A 17,237-nucleotide genomic window follows, 5' to 3' on the forward strand; every position below is an offset into this window, starting at 1 on the left:
AGTGCATGAGATGCAACTATAAAATGTCCATCACCGATGATCACTCCTTATGCGTGTACTGTTTAGGCGCCAAACACCTACAGGAGTCTTGCAGCGTGTGTCACGCTTTTTCCTCTAGGGTCCTCCAAGAGAGGAAGAATAAATTGATCTTGAAAGGGCTTATTAAACCCTCTTTCGAGGAGGCCTTATCTTCCTCTTCCTCTCCAGCTAAGTAAAAGAAATCGTCGGCTCCGACCAGTAAGAAACCTAGGCAGGCTTCTCCATCGGCTCCATGGACTTCGGAGCCGAGGGCGGAACGGTCTGCCTCGATGCCTCCAGTCTCGACTCCTCTGGTTTCAGAGCCGATGGCTGGGGCTTCGAGAGGCGGGTCACCTTCATCGGCTCCACTGATTTTGGAGCCGATGAGGGTTACCGGCTCAGACTCTTCCCCTTCGGCGCCGAAGCCCTCCTCTGCACCGAGGGAAATTGTTTTGGAATCTCCCTCTTGCACCGATACTGGTCGAGTCTATTCTGAGCCGGTCCCCCAGTCCTTTGGAGCCGATGGAGAAGTCTGTTCGGACCCGGTCGGTCTCCTCCCGATCTTCCAAGATGTCGGATTCGGACATCGACAGGGTGCTCCTAAGACTTTCAGTCTCCTGTATTCCAGAAATTAGTTTCGGCTCCAGCCCATTCGGCTTCGGAGCCGATGGCCCACACTGTAGTAATGGTTCCTCCTCCAACAGCCTCGGCACCGTTGGAGCCGATGGAGGTTTTTGGGTCGGCCCCGACCCTTACTCCAACCCCGGCTCTCGAGTCGGAGTTCGGTACACAGACCTCCTCAGTCGGCCCTGGGGGGGACGCTTCAGGACCGATGTTTTCGGTTCCGAGCCTTCCTCTCGGTGCGTCGGCTGCAGGGGTACCGTCTACTGTTGTGGCCACGGGGGTTGGACCTTCCCAGGACTCTGGTGGTCCGGCCTTCAGGGCCATGAGGAGTGCTTTGGCCAAATCTTCTTTGGCTACCTCCACTGTCTCATCAGCACCTTCCCTACACACGGAGACTGGGTCTTTGGTAGTCCTCCTGTCCCTAGACAGCGGAGCCCCGGGGCCTGAGGTCACCCCCAGTGGGAGGTTCCCCCCCTCCTGGAGGTCCCTCTGAAGCTTCTTTGGAGGAACCCCCAAGGAAAAGACTGTGGAAGAGGAAGCACGTCGACTCCCCCGATGAGTCTCTCACGTCGGACACCGATCTTGATGATGCGGAGGGGTCCCCTAAGTTGTCCTCAGATGATGTCTCCTTTGCAGACATCTTGGAAGCCCTCAAACAACGAGGCGACTGACATTCCAGATCCCCTTCCGCTGACGAGTCGGTGTTCCTCAAGGCCTTCGGGGCTCAGCCCTCCGCCTCCTGGGTGTCTCCGCCCTTCGAGCTCCTAGATTTGATCTGTCGAAGGGCGTGGGAACATCCAGACTCTGTGGAACCAGTGCCTGCTCGCCCAAATAAGTTCTTATCAGCACCCCCAGAGAAGGAGTTTTTGACCAAAGGTGTGGCTGTAGATGCCTTGGTGGTGGCATCTGCTACCCAACAAGATGTAGCAGAGGCTTCGACGTCCATCCTCCTAATAAGGAGTCTAGGAGCATGGATCGGTACGGGAAGCGCACCCTCAGTTCAGCGGCCTTTACCTTAAGGTCCCTGAACTATTTAACGCACTTCACTAGATTTCAGAGGGATCTGATCAAGGAGCTTTCAGATACCCTCTTGGCTAACCTACCTGAGCAGCTAGCCCAGACGGTTGGCTCTCAGTTGGCTACGCTGTCATCGATATCAAACTCGTCCATGAGGCTCATTTCATATGCAGCCGAGGGGGCGAGTAGAGCGGCGGGTGTTGCTCTACGGAGGCAAGCCTGGCTCCGCCTGTGTCATTTTGCGGAAGCCTTTAAGTCTTCCTTTGCCGACGCTCCCTTTGATGGGTCCTCTTTGTTTGGACCCAAGGTAAAGGATACATTGACCCGCTGCGAGCAAGAAGGTAAGACTTTGACTGCCGTAGGGGCACGATTTTCCACTCCCTTTCGGCCTTACCCCAGGGCTAAAAGAGGAGGGAAAATGTGGTTCCGTAAATCCCAGAAGTCTTATCCCTTGCAGCAGGACGATCCCCCTTCTAGAGGCAGAGGAGGGGGAAATTTTTCTGGAAGACGCCGTCGCAGAGGCCCCCGCAACACTGGAGACAGCGAGTCCTTTCGTGGCTCTTCAGCCTTCCACAATCCCTGAAGGATTGCCCGACTGTGCAGCTCCGGAGCCAGTCGGGGGTCGTTTTTCGAGGCACCTAAAAGCCTGGGAAGGTATCACTCAGGACCGATGGGTGCTTCAAATCATCGCCGGAGGTTACAACATTCCCTTTTCACACCCCCCACTGCCGTCCAAGAAAATCCCGGACCCGCCACCCAGTCAACGGGAAATCGCAGCATTAGAAGTCTCAAAGCTGCTTCAAAAAGGAGTCATCCATCCGGTCTCCGCAGACCAGATCGGATTAGGGACTTACTCAAGGTTCTTTTTAGTGGCAAAAAAGACCAGGGCTTGAGGCCCATTTTGGATCTCAGCATCCTAAATCGATCAGTCAAAAAGTTCAAGTTCCGAATAGTCACCTTACAATCCATTCTCCCACTGCTGGAGAAAGGTGTTTGGATGTGCTCCATAGATCTCAAGGACGCCTATTACCACATCCTGATAGATCAGGCGTCCAGGAGACATTTGCGCTTCAGCCTGGGAGACTGTCATTTTCAGTTCTGCGCACTGCCCTTTGGTTTCACCACAGCCACCAGGGTGTTCACCAAATGTTTGGCGGTCGTGACTGCTCACCTGAGGAGTCTAGGATTCCAGGTGTTTCTGTATCTGGACGACTGGCTCCTAACTGCCACCTCCAGGCGTCTACTATTGCAGAACCTACAAGCCACCATATCACTAGGCACTTCCCTTGGAATTACCTTCAATTGGCCAAAGTCTGTGTTGCTGCCATCTCAGCGCATAAGGTTCATCGGAGTAGAGATAGACTCAAACCAAATCCGGGTCTATCTTCCTACAGAAAGGATACAGACTATACAGGCTCAAGTCCGAGCCTTGCTTCTCAGATCCAAAGCTCCAGCCAGGATGGTCCTGCAGCTATTAGGCTCTGTCGGCCACTGTTCTCCTAGTCCCCTTAGCAAGATTGCATATGAGAATTCTCCAGTGGCTCCTATCGACACAGTGGTCCTTTCAGGATCTCTGTCACCTCATACGGATCACGGAAACTTGCAAACGGGACCTTCGCTGGTGGCTGGTGCCCTCCATTCTGGATCAGGGACGACCCTTTGTTCCACCTCCTCCTATGGCCACATTGACGAAGGACGCCTACCAGATGGGGTGGGGGGGGCATTACCTGGGCAGGTCAGTCCAAGGCAAATGGCATTCAGAAGAGAGTCTCCTTCATATCAACATTTTAGAAATGAGGGCGGTGTTTCTGTCTCTACAAGCCCTTCACAATTACCTCCCTCAGGACGTAATTGCCATTCACTCCGACAACATGTCAGTAGTCTGGTATCTGAACAAGCAGGGAGGGACCAGATCCTACCCCCTTTGCAGAGAAGCCATGAGAGTTTGGGAATGGGCAGTGGCGACCAGACGTTTTCTGGTAGCGACCCATATCCCTGGCAAGTCCAACGTGATAGCCGACAGACTAAGCAGAACTATTCTCTCTCTTCACGAGTGGTCTCTGAACGATGCAGTGACAACTCAGATCTTCAGCAGATGGGGAACTCCTTGTTGCGACCTCTTCGCAACCCCGCTGAACGCGAAGTGCAGAAAGTTCTTCTCTCACTCCAGCTCCGGGGGAGAGTCCTATGGACGCATTAGCCCATCCTTGGCCCACCGGCTTGCTATACGCCTTCCCTCCAGTTCCCCTTCTTCCCAGAGTGGTCCAAAAGGCATCTCACTTGGGGAGCAAAATGATTTTTGTTGCCCCTTACTGGCCTCGTCAGGTATGGTTCCCCTATCTTCGGAAATATGCACTGGACGGTCCATGGTTCCTGGATCAGATCCCAGACCTATTAATTCATCAGTCAGGACAACTCCATCAGTCCCTTCACACTTTGAAGTTAACAGCTTGGCTCCTCCTCTTCTGACTATAATCAGGAATCATACTTTAGACCCGAAAGTAATACATATCTTATCATCGGCCCACAAATCTGCCACTAAGAAATTGTATACTAGCAAATGGAAGAGATTTGCTATTTGGGCTCAACTCTGGGGTCTGGATCCCATCACTGTTCCGGTATCGGAAGTCCTGAAATTTCTAACTTCCCTATTCAACCAAGGTTCTTCAGTCTCTACCATCAAGGTCCAATTGGCAGCTATTTCCAATTTTCATGAATCTATAAACCCATCTTTAATGAGCAACAGATTGTGTAAAACCTTCATGAAAGGTGCTGCGCTTTTACGACCTCCGATTTCTCATCCTGCTCCTCCGTGGGATCTCGATGTGGTATTACGTGCCTTAACCTCCTCCCCCTTCGAACTGGCAGCAACATGTGATTTGAAATTTCTTTCTTGGAAAACTGCCTTTCTGGTCGCGATTACTTCTGCCAGAAGGGTTTCAGAGCTTCAAGCTCCATCTGTAAAACCACCGTACCTGGTTTTTCACAAAGATAGAGTATCCCTCAGGCCTAATCCATCTTTTGTCCCTAAAGTTTGTTCCAGTTTTTGCCTGCAACAGTCATTAGAACTTCCAGTTTTCTTTCCAAAGTACTCAAAGCGGAATACATCTTCCACACATTGGATGTTCACAAGCAATTGCATTTTTATTTAGACAGAACCCAACAAACAAGGAAAACAGATCAATTGTTTGTGTCCTTTTCGGATAATAAATTGGGCAAAGCCGTCACAAAGGTCACTATTGCCAAATGGATCAGGGACTGTATTACTCAAGCTTATTCCTCTTCTAATAAAGAGCTTACCACCTCTGTCAAAGCTCATTCTACAAGGGCTATGGCTACTTCAATAGCATTCCATTCTAAGCTTGCCATTAGTGACATTTGTGCTGCGGCTACGTGGTCTTCCCCGCACACCTTCATTTCCCACTACAAATTGGATGTGGCATCTCAGGGGCGAGCTTCATTTGGTTCCACAGTGCTCAGGAGTGTTTTCCAGTGAGCCACCCAGGAATTATGCGCTAGGGACGCTGTACCATCAGTACAGAATGTAGGTGAGATAGGATCACATAACATCTTTTAGTTATGTACTTACCATAACTTTAGATGTTTGGGATCCATCTCGCCTACATTCCTAATAACCCACCCTCCTTCCCCCTGCCTTGGAGATCAGAAGAGAGCGGACGGTCTGAATTCTGTTTCATCTTGAGACATCTGGCAATGTTATATAAACAGTTATGTGTGTGTGCATGAGTGCGGACAAACAAGATCTGGGGAATTAGTGGTAGTGCATCCTGGGATAGAGAATAGCTCAGCCAATAAGAGGCTTCGCTCTATAGCATAGCGTGCCGAGTCGGAGCCGAGGATCGGCTCCGAGCCCATCGGTAGAGAATGTAGGCGAGATGGATCCCAAACATCTAAAGTTATGGTAAGTACATAACTAAAAGTTATTTAGTGACTTCAGTCATCAGATAATCCCAGTGATTTACCAGAAAACCATATAATTTGAGGAACAGACCAAAAATATGAGCCAAAAATTTGGACAGTTGAGCGGTATTCTTTAATTACTTCAATCCTCTGATCATCCTAATGACATACCAGAAAACCATGTTTTGATGAGAAACAGAACAAAAATGTGAGGCAAAAGTCTGGACAGTTGAAAGGTATGTGGCGAAGATTCTTCCTGCGCAAAGGTTTCTCCCAGATTGGTTGAGGGATATGTTGGTAAAGAATTACCTATGCGCTGACAAATATAATACTTGAGTTGCCACCTTTTCAAATGGCCAAAGTGGGACATTTTTTGTAGAAACGTCAAATTTTGCAGGGCAAAACATGCCCACGGCCAGTACAAAGGGCAGAACTTCACTTTTTTGCCAAATAAAAGCTTTTTCTTGTAGCATTTTAGTTGCTTATGTTTCTTATAACATTTAGGTGTTTCAGATACAAAAATAACTGTTTTATGCAGTTATTAAAGAAAATATAGGAAATATTTTTGTCTTAAAATCTCAGGACGTTTGCTGTTTTTTAAAATTTATTTGCAGGATGCAACTGCCCAAAGAGGGACTGTCCCTCGCAGAGTGAGACAGGTGGTAACCCTAATAATACTCACTGAGTATTAGTGTCAAATTAATAACGCCATTTTAAGTTAGCATATCCGTCAGTTTAACAAAAGTACTTTTGACGCCGCGCCCCTCCCACAGTTTACCACACAGGGAACGCAGTCCCACCTTTGGATTTGACTTCATCTCGTAAGCTAACAGGCGTCCCATGCCTTTCTGTGCAAAACAAGAATGACCCCTCCTCTTTCTCCACCCACTGAGTAAGAGTTGACGCCATCAAGATCCTTCAAGCATAGGGAATAGCCATGACTCTTTCAGTTGGCACCCTTCTCATGGATTTAGGAAGGCGCGTGGCGCACCTGCTTTCATACCGAACCACAAGAAGAAGTGGATATGGTATTAAAATCTTTAACGGTACTATGAATCCTTTCTGTTGAGGGTGAGGAGGGGTAGCCAGTGTAGTTGCACATTTTTTCTGTAAGACAGAGGTCATTAAGCTCCAGCTAATTTCATTTGAGGGCTGGGAATGCAGGCTTTCTGTGTAGGCAGCACAACGGAGAATGGAGATCGGCCCTTGATCTGTTGTTTATATTAGACCTCTTTATAGCGGCATGATGACTTATGCATTTCTGGATGCTTATTCCATGAGGCCAACAGCAAACTGAAATTAATGGACAAAATAATACAAAAATAACATTTTTCTTTAGCAAATCCAGTGTATGTTAGAACTCTGAGGGTCTAACCTTGAAACTTGCAGTTGAATTTATAACTGGGCATATGGCCAGCATTTCCAAGCAGTCGGTACTGTTACAGACACCTTATATACACAAACGTTATGATATCCTGGAGATAAAGGAAATGCTTAATTTTGTATCAAAATATTCTCTTTGAAGGCTGTGCCTCCTATCACTGTTTACCAGATACACTAACTGTAAAGTTGTATTAGCGATGAGTAAAGGAATGAATGCTCGGTTTAGCTATAGTTAAGTGCCATAATGTTTCTGTATTAGAGTAGTATCCAATTTTAATTGTCACTTTACGTAAATGAAGTGACTTTTTTGAAGTTTTCAGGTTTAAATGTAATTAATGTAGGACCATAAATCAGTTTACCTTACACATACGTACAAGTTAAATTTGTAGAAATGGCTTTTATTCAAAGGGGCTTACTATAATGAATAAACTTAAAGAACAAGCCTCATTCCTTTCCTTGTTTTAATGGTTTTCCATGAAAAACAACTGAACCAAAGCAGCACAGTGGTACAAAACTGGTTAGTGAAAGCATAGATGAGAGACATTGGAAGGCATCAGTACACAAACTGTCAGCACATGTGTAATACATTCTGCATATTAAGAGTGTATCAGCTGTTATGCAGTATCCAGAGTACGGACAGACGTACATACATACATACTTAATTCATAATGACTGAATTTGTTCAGTGTTCTGTAAATAGCCTTAAATTGTACTCAGTAACAAAAAAGCACAGGTAGAGAGTAGGGTGATTGGCATTTGGCTGAGTCATGTCATCCCCTGCCTTATTCACAGGAATAATAATGGCTGAGAATTTATTTTTGCTTCATTGGTAGTCAACCTGACAGTTAATTGACAGTGGCTCTGGAGCAGTTTTTATTTATACCATGTAAATAAGCTGTCATAATGCTTGCAATGCTCAGAGAATTGCCATACAGTTACTTTGGAGGTGGGGACTGTTACCCCTCCCCCCCTTAAACTTACCCATGCATCTACCAGTTTATTGTTAGTGACCTGTTCCAAGGTACGATTAAAGTTAAAAGTTAACCAGTGGTGTTAAATTACAAGAGAGCTTGCCACCCTCCCTACATTGTAAACTAATCCACATGAATATCGTTGAGTGATTTTGCTCACCTTTCTTCTGATTGCATAGATTTCTGAATGGCTACCATGCTGCCAAGAGACTGCAGCCATGCTTAGCCTTTAGTAATCTAAGCAGTAGATATTGTATGATTTAATTTGGGGAGATTGTAAGTACTAGATCGTCTCTCTCCCATTTGTAGTGTCACCCCAATTAGCATGACTGTTTCTTGTGGACTTCCCAGTAAGGAAGCATATAACTTTACACTCTTTTTTTTTGTATTAAACCATAACTTTCACTATCTTACAGCCTGAAGGGTATCCTTCTGACCACTGAAAAGTATTTGCATCTCAGTTGTGGTATTTGTTTTTTATTACTTTTAGGGCATATTGTTTTTAACCATTTAGTTTTTGAATGCTTGTCTCTGTTTCTTGTGTGTGTCTGTCTCTATCTCTCTCTCTCTCTCTGAGCTAATGGATGTGTAGAGTGTGGGTGGTAGAAATTAGCAGGGTGGAAGGGAGAGTACAGTTTCCAGTTTTGACTGCCTTAAGTTTTCTTTCTGGAGTTTGCTACAGATGATCCTAAACTAAAGCTTCTCTTTTTGGAAATGTTTTTTTATTTGCATATTTTTACCTTATGCTCTTTCTGCTTCAGTGGTATGGAGAGAGTGAGCATTAACATCTTGGGTGCTTGCCAGATCTGGCATGGGAGAATGGATGTGCAGGACACATACTTCTGCAGTTTTTCAAAGGAGGGACTGTGATGCAGATGCATTTACTAAAGGCAGGCTTTTGGTTCACCAAGCCTGCAACTGGTCCTGGCTTCCAAAAACTGAGTACTGAAGTATGTGCTCAAATACAGGAGACATTGTGAAGCCTCCCTAGTAATGTGAATAGCTTGTCTCTCTGCCTGAGGTGTGGGGTTAGGTCCAGTACAAATGTTCTAATAGTTGGGATGCAGGCGGGGACACCAAACTTCCTCTGGCTGCATTTATTACACCGTCCCCCAGTGGTATCCCAGTTACAAGTCATTTAATGAGCTCAAGATCACTAGGGGGAGATTTGATTGATAGCAGACGTAGGAACTAAAAAGGATGTAGAAAATTGCATATTCGTTTGGTGTGCATATGTGGCAAGTTGTACCAAATGATGGCTTGTTATAAACGAGGTCTAGTTTTTAATGGAAGAAGGCCATATGAATGCTGGAGAAGTGAGCTGGACATTTGAAGGTGTATTAGTGATTTAGAGAAGGAAAAGGCAATTTCAAACAGTCATCCTTGCACTTTCAGAAGAAGCTGTTGTCACAGTTTTGGAAATATCTGCAAATAAAGTGAACAAGAACAAAGGTGTATGTCAACTAACTGAAAGACTTTGCAAAGTGGTCGTAATGGAAGAGAAAAAAAGTTTGTGAGCTGTACACATTGGGAGAGTTGTTTTGGACTACAATATTTATTTCCATGGAAAATTATATTTGCTGAATTTGAGTAGTGATATAATTGTGCAAACATTTGACATGGACTCTTCCTGATTTAGTATTGACCTTTAAGTTGTAGGAGAGGGTTTGTATGTATAACACAGGAAAACATCTAAACTTTCTTTAGATGCAGATTTTAAAGTACAGATATATGAAAGAGAAACTGTATTTTGTTTGCCAACAATACAAGTGTTATTTTCAAACAGAGTTATGTCTCTGTCAGTGTAGTAGTTCGATCCAAGATATCAGTGGGAGAAACGATCACCTGTTAAAGACCTTTCCAGTGACATATGGCGAGAGGGTGTAGTATAGTGGTGCTTTGTGATGGTGATTAATTTATGCAAATTATACATGTAAGAGTTTAACACTATTTCATAATGTTTATCTATAAAGGCGTTTGTAATGGATGGCAAGTGGCAACATTGTGTGCCTTAATATTTTGTATACGTCTTCACCATTTGTTTACCTGTTGGTCACACACTGTATGAAATTAATACATTTATGAAAATATAGGTATAGTCATAACTGCTTTACCAAAAGGGTATTTGTATTTCAAAATGTCTTAACATTACCCACCATGTTTTAATGTCACTTTTTATGAACACTAACTGAATACACCATCCCCAGCAAGAAAATGTCACACACTGTTTTTATATTTTCAGCATAAACATAGAAATATGTACTATTTTTTCATAACTTTTTGCAAACACTCCTTAGTAACTCCAGTTCTGTCTGTGTCACTGGCATGCTTAACAAATCATGTCACCTTGTAAATGCCACTACTTTAGTTTTATGGATGCACCTATTTCAGAAATTAGACTTTGAAAGCAGTGGTGAGTATACCTCTTCAGGATACACAAGAACCCTGCTTTCCTAACAAATGTATGACTTAATTAACTTTGTTAGTATGACATGGAAAATGTTGTAAATGGATTCTGCTTTTTAAACCTGGCACAATGAATGATGGCTGCTTGTGTTGCGTACTGAGAGATTGTGTTGTGTGTGTGTGTGTGTGGGGGGGGGGGTGCTCAGAAGGCTGTGCGAGATGTGTAATTCCCTGAAGACATTGCGCGATGTGTAATTCCCTGAAGACGTTGCGCGATGTGTAATTCCCTGTCTACAAAAGTATTTTTTTAATTTTTCTTCTTTTACCGACAGTGGACCTGTTGGTTGCTGGCAAGCTCATTGAATGCAGTTTTGTCAAGTTTTTACCCCATTTCAGTAATGGTCTATTCCTGGATGATGGTTAGTTAGGTAGGGGAGATGAAGGCAAAACCCTACCACCCCCCCATACTCAAAGGTCTGGGATGTATCACTTTGACAAGGAAAAAAAATTCAACAAGTTTGCCTTCGATGAATACAGTGACACCCTTTAGATTGGATGAGAGGAACATGGTAGTTTTTTTATTCAGTGACATGTTCTGAGTTCATTATATATACATGCAACAGGAAAACTGTTAAAAACCTTGTTTAGATCCCACTATATCTAATGTGATGCATTACATCCACTAACAAAGCTAGTGACACGGGTTGCTGAGCTGAGAGCATAAATGGATAGGATTTTTACAGTTACTAGACAAAAATGACCCGACGTAATGTTTGAACCTTTCAGTTTGGGGGTTATCCTAAATCATGCCACTATACAGAAATGAGACTGGAGCATATCATTGCAAATTCACACTCCTGGTAGTTCACAACACCTGGTAGTCTGCCTGAAGGGGAGAGATGAAGGTGGGCATTATTCTGGTGTGAGGACATGTGAGGTTATGTGTGTGCTGATGGTGTAAAATAATCCACAGAGCTATGTGCATTGTAAAATCATTTTCCTCTGTGGATGATGCTGCTGATGTAGTATTTCTTAGAATCCTATTTCCAGAGCTCTGTTGAAGTAAATCATGTTGTCATGCGTTTCCTTTCACACAGCACTGATAACGTTTTGTTGGTGATTACGTCTGCTAAACGTAGTAACTGCAGCTAGAAATAACTAGAAATGAGCAGCATGCAACAGATCACTCACTCACAGAATATTCACTGCAGCCTGTTGGCAACAGCAAAAACTCGTCAGGAGCTTCACCTCTCATTCTGCCGAAGGGGCGAAATCTGGAAGAGTGACGCTCTGATTTAAATGAAAGAAGTGCTGATGCTAGTTTGCATTACTTTTGTTGTCATGTTTTGTCTGCTCTAGTTTTTGTGCATGTGGCCCTTTGATGTTTTTTTCCCTCTTGTCTACCCCATCTTTCTGTCAGATCTAAGGGCTGTCATTATGTGTTTATTACTTTAACTAGGTAGGTGGACTGGTCTGCTAAACCCTTTGTAGCTGCTACCTGGGTTCAAAGAGTAGGAAAAAAGTATTTAAACAATTTCACTAGCTTTGGCAAATTGAGATAAATTACGACAAACTAGGGCAGTAGAACAGTTGTTGGAAATGATTTCAAGTAAGGTGTGCCAAATCTATACATAGGTGCCATAACAGTAATAACCAGATGTTCAAACAAATGTATAAATGAGACCAGTAGTTGCTAACAAATCTGGTAAACTGTTGTCATGATAGCAAATGAAGAAGGATTCTGAAAGTGGTGGTCTTTAAGGGACTCTCTGAATGCTTCAACAATGTCCTGGTTTTTCACTTTGCTTGGTAGGTGAGTTCATCCTGAATAAAGCTGTTTCACTGCCCAGCTACAAAAGTAAGTAAATTAAACTGATTGGGGGGGTTATTCTTCTAAAGTGAGTTTCCAGTTTGTACTACTTCCTTATTACAGTGTTTACGGAGTAAAGCTCTTTTCTCATAAACTATTTTTCAGTTGTAAATTTTAACACTTTGTTTTGTGTAAAGCAGGTGAGTATGTCATTGTTGCAGTTTAACTCCACAGTGATACCTAACAGAAATGTACTAAAGTCACCAGCTGTAGGACTGGTATCTTCAGGCACCCCATTGCCCATTACCTTTCTACAGGTAATCCCCATCAGTTGCTGTTATCCTGTTCAGACAGGCAATTTCTTGCCTACCTCACCAGGTTTTTGAGTCCCTTGTGCTTATTAAATTTCCTGTGTCTGAGTCACATTGTTAAAGAGCTTGCTTAAATTGATGCATCACACCTGTAATGTTACCTTTCTCAACATGACTGGTGAACCGCATACAAGGCAGAGTCAAGCTGAAGTTTAACTATGTCTGCACTGGAGTGTCCGAATGGGGCTAGTATAATAATTTAGAATTTGTATTCCACTGGCCTCCCCACAGGAATTTTCTTCGTAACTCTTTTCCTGGGGATGGTGATTAGACTACGTGTAGTAAATGTCTGCCTCTTAACCACACACCTGCCTTGAGTGGGGATGTCACGTACTGCCCCTTAGGCCTTTGCAGCACTGAATATCGCACACAACTTTATTTTTAGTTTGTTCTACATTTGTTCACCTCACAAATTAATCCATTTAGTTACAGATCATGCAGCAGAGGGCATTTGGTTCTGTTTTGCTTTTCTAATTGACTTCTTTTATTGCAGGTGTTCCAGCTGGAGACCCACATCAGTAGCCGATGATGCAGAGAAGTTCACATTCCCTCACTTTCCTTGACTCTTAGGAGCATCATACTTCGCAGGCGAATTGTAAAACTGCACCCCGTAACCTGACTGGGTCACGTGCACCAGTAGAGTCTTGGAATGGCTGGAGTTACCATTCCTCCATCAGGATGCCGACACTCAATTCCTGGAAACAATATGCCTGGTGTAGGAGGTCAGTGGACACAGAAAACAGAAGGTGTAAATGGTAGTGGAAGAAGAGGAACTTGGGGTAGCAGTACTGTGGCCTGCAGTTCAGATCCTCAGACAGAGTTCCAGTGGAAGCCAAATGTCCCTGTGTCTATGCCTTGGGCAAGTAATAGCCAAGGACTCATGAATTTTACAGGAGGCACAGTTCAGGCACCATTTCAGTGAGTACATTTGGGATATTATATACATTTTTTTTTATAAAGGACACTTGTTTGAGGGTTGCCACAATTATGACCTTTTGTCAATACAGTAACCTTGAAGAAGTTATGTTTTCTTAAACGATGTTGAACTATAATATGCTATCTTAATGTCATGGTATGTTGATTTCTAGCTGTGATAAGGTATATTAGCAGCTGTTTTATGAGCATACTGGTTAACATCTTCTGAAAACAGCATTACTATTTTGAACACGCCAATTTCCACTTGCATGTTATTGTAACACACCATCTTCTCGTGTTAAAGAGCGTTATGCCGTAAGACTTGCTCCTGTCTATGTTGATGCCTGCTTTACTATATAATGTGTACTGATTATTATGACTGCTTTTTCTTCCCTTTCCTATATAATGTGTATAGAATATTTTACTATGTGTTATTTGAATATTGTTTTTGTATCTAACTGTTAGTGGTATGACTGCCATTTCTGTTCTTTACTAAATATATTGTGTGTTGATTTTACTCTCACGTATGGTGAGTTACTGCCTTTTTACTATGACTAGGAGTCAGGTGTGTTACCTTTACTAAACCACTACTTTCTCAACTTTCTCTGTTTTCTAGCATTATACCCCTGATTTACCCTTGTGACTCGCCTGGGTGGACATAATTAAAATTCTACTGTTCATCCAATCTACTGAAGCAAAAGTAACTCTGCTGCCTCACTCCCTTTTGAAAGTGAACCAAGAGGAACACAAGGAAGTATGTGTATTGGCTGCCAAACCTTTAATTATATTAATGTTTAAGACTTGCTAGCTGCTTTAACGCACTCCCTGCCAGGATAGCCAGCAGCCTAACCCCCCTCTTTCCCAGCTTCTCTGTTCTTCCACTCACTCTAACTCCCTTCTTCCTCCAGTCCAACTTGTCCCAGGGAATTATCCTAGTGGATTAAGGTGTATTCTACTTTTGTCTACTAGGTGGCATCCTCCCTTGACTGAATAGACTTTATTTTACTCGCCTAATTATTCTCACTAAGCTATAACAATTCTTCTTCCCTCCCTATCTCTCTTATACTCTTAGTCTCTCTAAACTTCTAATCATTCCTCTTCTCACTCCCGCTCCTAAACTCTCATAACAACTCTTCCCAACTATCCAGGTCCCCTCTACGTACCTTTCTGCATACTCACCCCTCTGCAAACTACATTCAACTGATTGTCTCTCGAGCCTCTCCATCCTCTCTGGCTCTTCCCGCTCCGTTCGCCCTGCGGGCTCACTCCGCTCCCCTACCCTACCCCCAATTCCCACACGCCCCCAATACGTCTACCTTTATTCCACCCAAATCCACACCCCCTGCCACTCTGCTCCAATCCATCACAACCTTACTATATTAAGCCACTCCCTTTATCCCGTCCAAATTAACCATCCCTTCCTTTCCAAAACTATCCCACCTATCCAATAGGATCCCTCTTTTCCCCTCCTCTCTCCCACTCCCTAACCACACCCCTACCTACCCAAACTTTACTCTTCACTCCCACTATTATCCAAGTCCCTACCTGCCGGCTAACACTCAAACCTCACTTATAACAACAAATAATTTCCCCTACAATAATTCTACTCTCCATATTCCCCATCCCACCATGAATTCAAAACCCTTATTCACCTTTTCTCTCCTTCTACTACTACTTAGTTTATTCTATCTTTATTTCCTCACCCAGCCCCTTAACCCATGCCACTCACAACCCCTCCATGTTACCAACCACATAAACTTCCCTCTAATATACTCACACACTCCTATTACTCCACATCTTTATCCTATAAATAACCTCTTACTTTTCCCTTACAAACTCATCACCTCTCAAAAACATTCCATTCTCTTAATATCTAGCAAATGCTTCAGTTATACAACTCAACCCAATCTTCTAATTAAACTATCCAACTACCTCTCTAATCCACTCTTACATCTACTTTCCAGTCTAGTGTCAGGTGACATCCATCCCAACCCAGGGCCCTTCACATCTTCTTCTACAGAAAAGTCCATTCTTTTTACTTCTTTTAATGCCCAAAGTGTAGTAAATAAAGTACCAAGCCTCCATGCTTGGCTCATTCATAATAAACCAGACATTCTAACCATCTCTGAAACATGGTTAAAACCACATATAAAAGACTCTGAAATTATTCCTTCTAACTACTCTATCATAAGAAAAGACAGGTCCCATAAAAAAGGGGGTGGAGTAGCTCTCCTATACTCATCTTCATTGTCAGTTACCCCCTATAACAAACCTGTCCCACACTTTAACAATGCTGAACTTCTCCTCACATCACTCCAAGTTATAACCTACATAAAAAGATAGTTATATCCCTCCAGGAGATAATATTTCTACACTTGAAGAAATTCTCTCCTGGCTCTCTAATAATAATAACAACGAAACTGTAATCTTAGGAGACATGAACATTAACTGGGCCTCCATTCAATCTCCTATAAAACACATGAATATCAACCTCTACAATTTTACCCAGCTAATCAACACTGTAACACACCCCTCAAAAAACATCTCTAATGGCAGTATTCTAGACTGGATTTTAGTCTGTCATCCCCACTACTTCCCCAATAGTGGCACTCTCCCTGATCCCCTCGGCGACCACTTACCCATCTTCACTCATCGACTCACTTCACTCCTGCAACGCTCCCATAATTATATCACAATTCGTAACCAAAAAAAATTTAATCCAACAACCTTCTCAAACTCTCTAAAAGCAATTAACTGGAATTGTCTAAAAACATTATCTCTAGACAATGCAGTGGCCCACTTTAACTCTATATTCCTAAAACTACTGGACTTCCACGCTCCCTTAAGGACTAAGAGAATTAAAACTAAAACTGCCCCTTGGCTAAGCAAAGACACACTATCCTCTGAGGCACAGAGACAAAGTCTGGGCACATTACCTGAAAAACAAATCCCCCCTAGTCCACAATGAATATAAAATACTTCGAAACAAGGTAAAAAAGCTCATAATCTCCGACCGACAGAATTACTTTTCCACACTTCAAAACAATAACAAATCAAACCCTCAGAAATTCTGGAAGGGTATCTCTACTCTACTTAACTCCAGCAAACCAGATACCCCTACCCCTGACCCTAACGCTCCTGACCAAGACCTAGCCACCCAATTTAACTCTTTTTTTTCATTGATTCCATTTCCAAATTAACATCATCTTTCTCTAACACTACTACGTTATCCAAAGCTCCCTTACCATCCCCATCCATCTCTCTACCCTACTCTGCTACTTGTTCCTCATTCCCATCTACCATCTCCCATCCCTCCTCTCCTTCTCCTCCTCCAACCTCTCCATCACCTTCTTCTGCCCCTAATTCCCCCTCTTCAAACTCTCCTTTCTTCTCATTTAAACCTATACCCACTTCCACTATAAAGAAACTCCTTATGAAACTGAAGCCATGCACCAATGCCCCTGACAACATTCCTTCTTACTTTCTTAGCAAAGCTGCAGAAGCAATTGCTTACCCTATTAGTATCTTAATCAACCGCTCTATACAAGAATGTATAGTACCCCAAGTTTGGAAAAGGGCCTTTATCATACCTTTACATAAAGGTGGCAACAACAACAGTGTTACTAATTTCCGCCCCATCGCCATTCTGTCTCCCATCTCTAAACTCCTAGAAAAGTGTATCCAACTTCAACTCCTTCCACATCTCCTAGAATAATCACCTACTAACCCCCACACAGCATGGATTCAGACCACATCATAGCACTATGACCGCCCTCCTCTCTTTCCTTGAAACTGTAAACA

At 43.4% G+C, this 17,237-nt stretch overlaps 1 protein-coding gene across 1 annotated transcript in view; it reads left to right on the forward strand.

Annotated features, from left to right (window-relative positions):
- Positions 1-13,170: 13,170 nt before the first annotated feature.
- The window catches only part of LOC122814064, a 361,643-nt gene continuing 357,576 nt past the window's right edge, over positions 13,171-17,237 (forward strand). Inside the window, exon 1 of the mRNA XM_044086674.1 lies at positions 13,171-13,439. Within this exon, the coding sequence (XP_043942609.1) occupies positions 13,171-13,439 (269 nt within the window). The remainder of the gene's footprint in view (positions 13,440-17,237) is intronic.

Source organism: Protopterus annectens, chromosome 10.part0 (assembly GCF_019279795.1).
Source record: "Protopterus annectens isolate FY-2018-M chromosome 10.part0, PAN1.0, whole genome shotgun sequence".
In the NCBI taxonomy this organism is placed as follows: Eukaryota; Metazoa; Chordata; order Ceratodontiformes; family Protopteridae; genus Protopterus; species Protopterus annectens.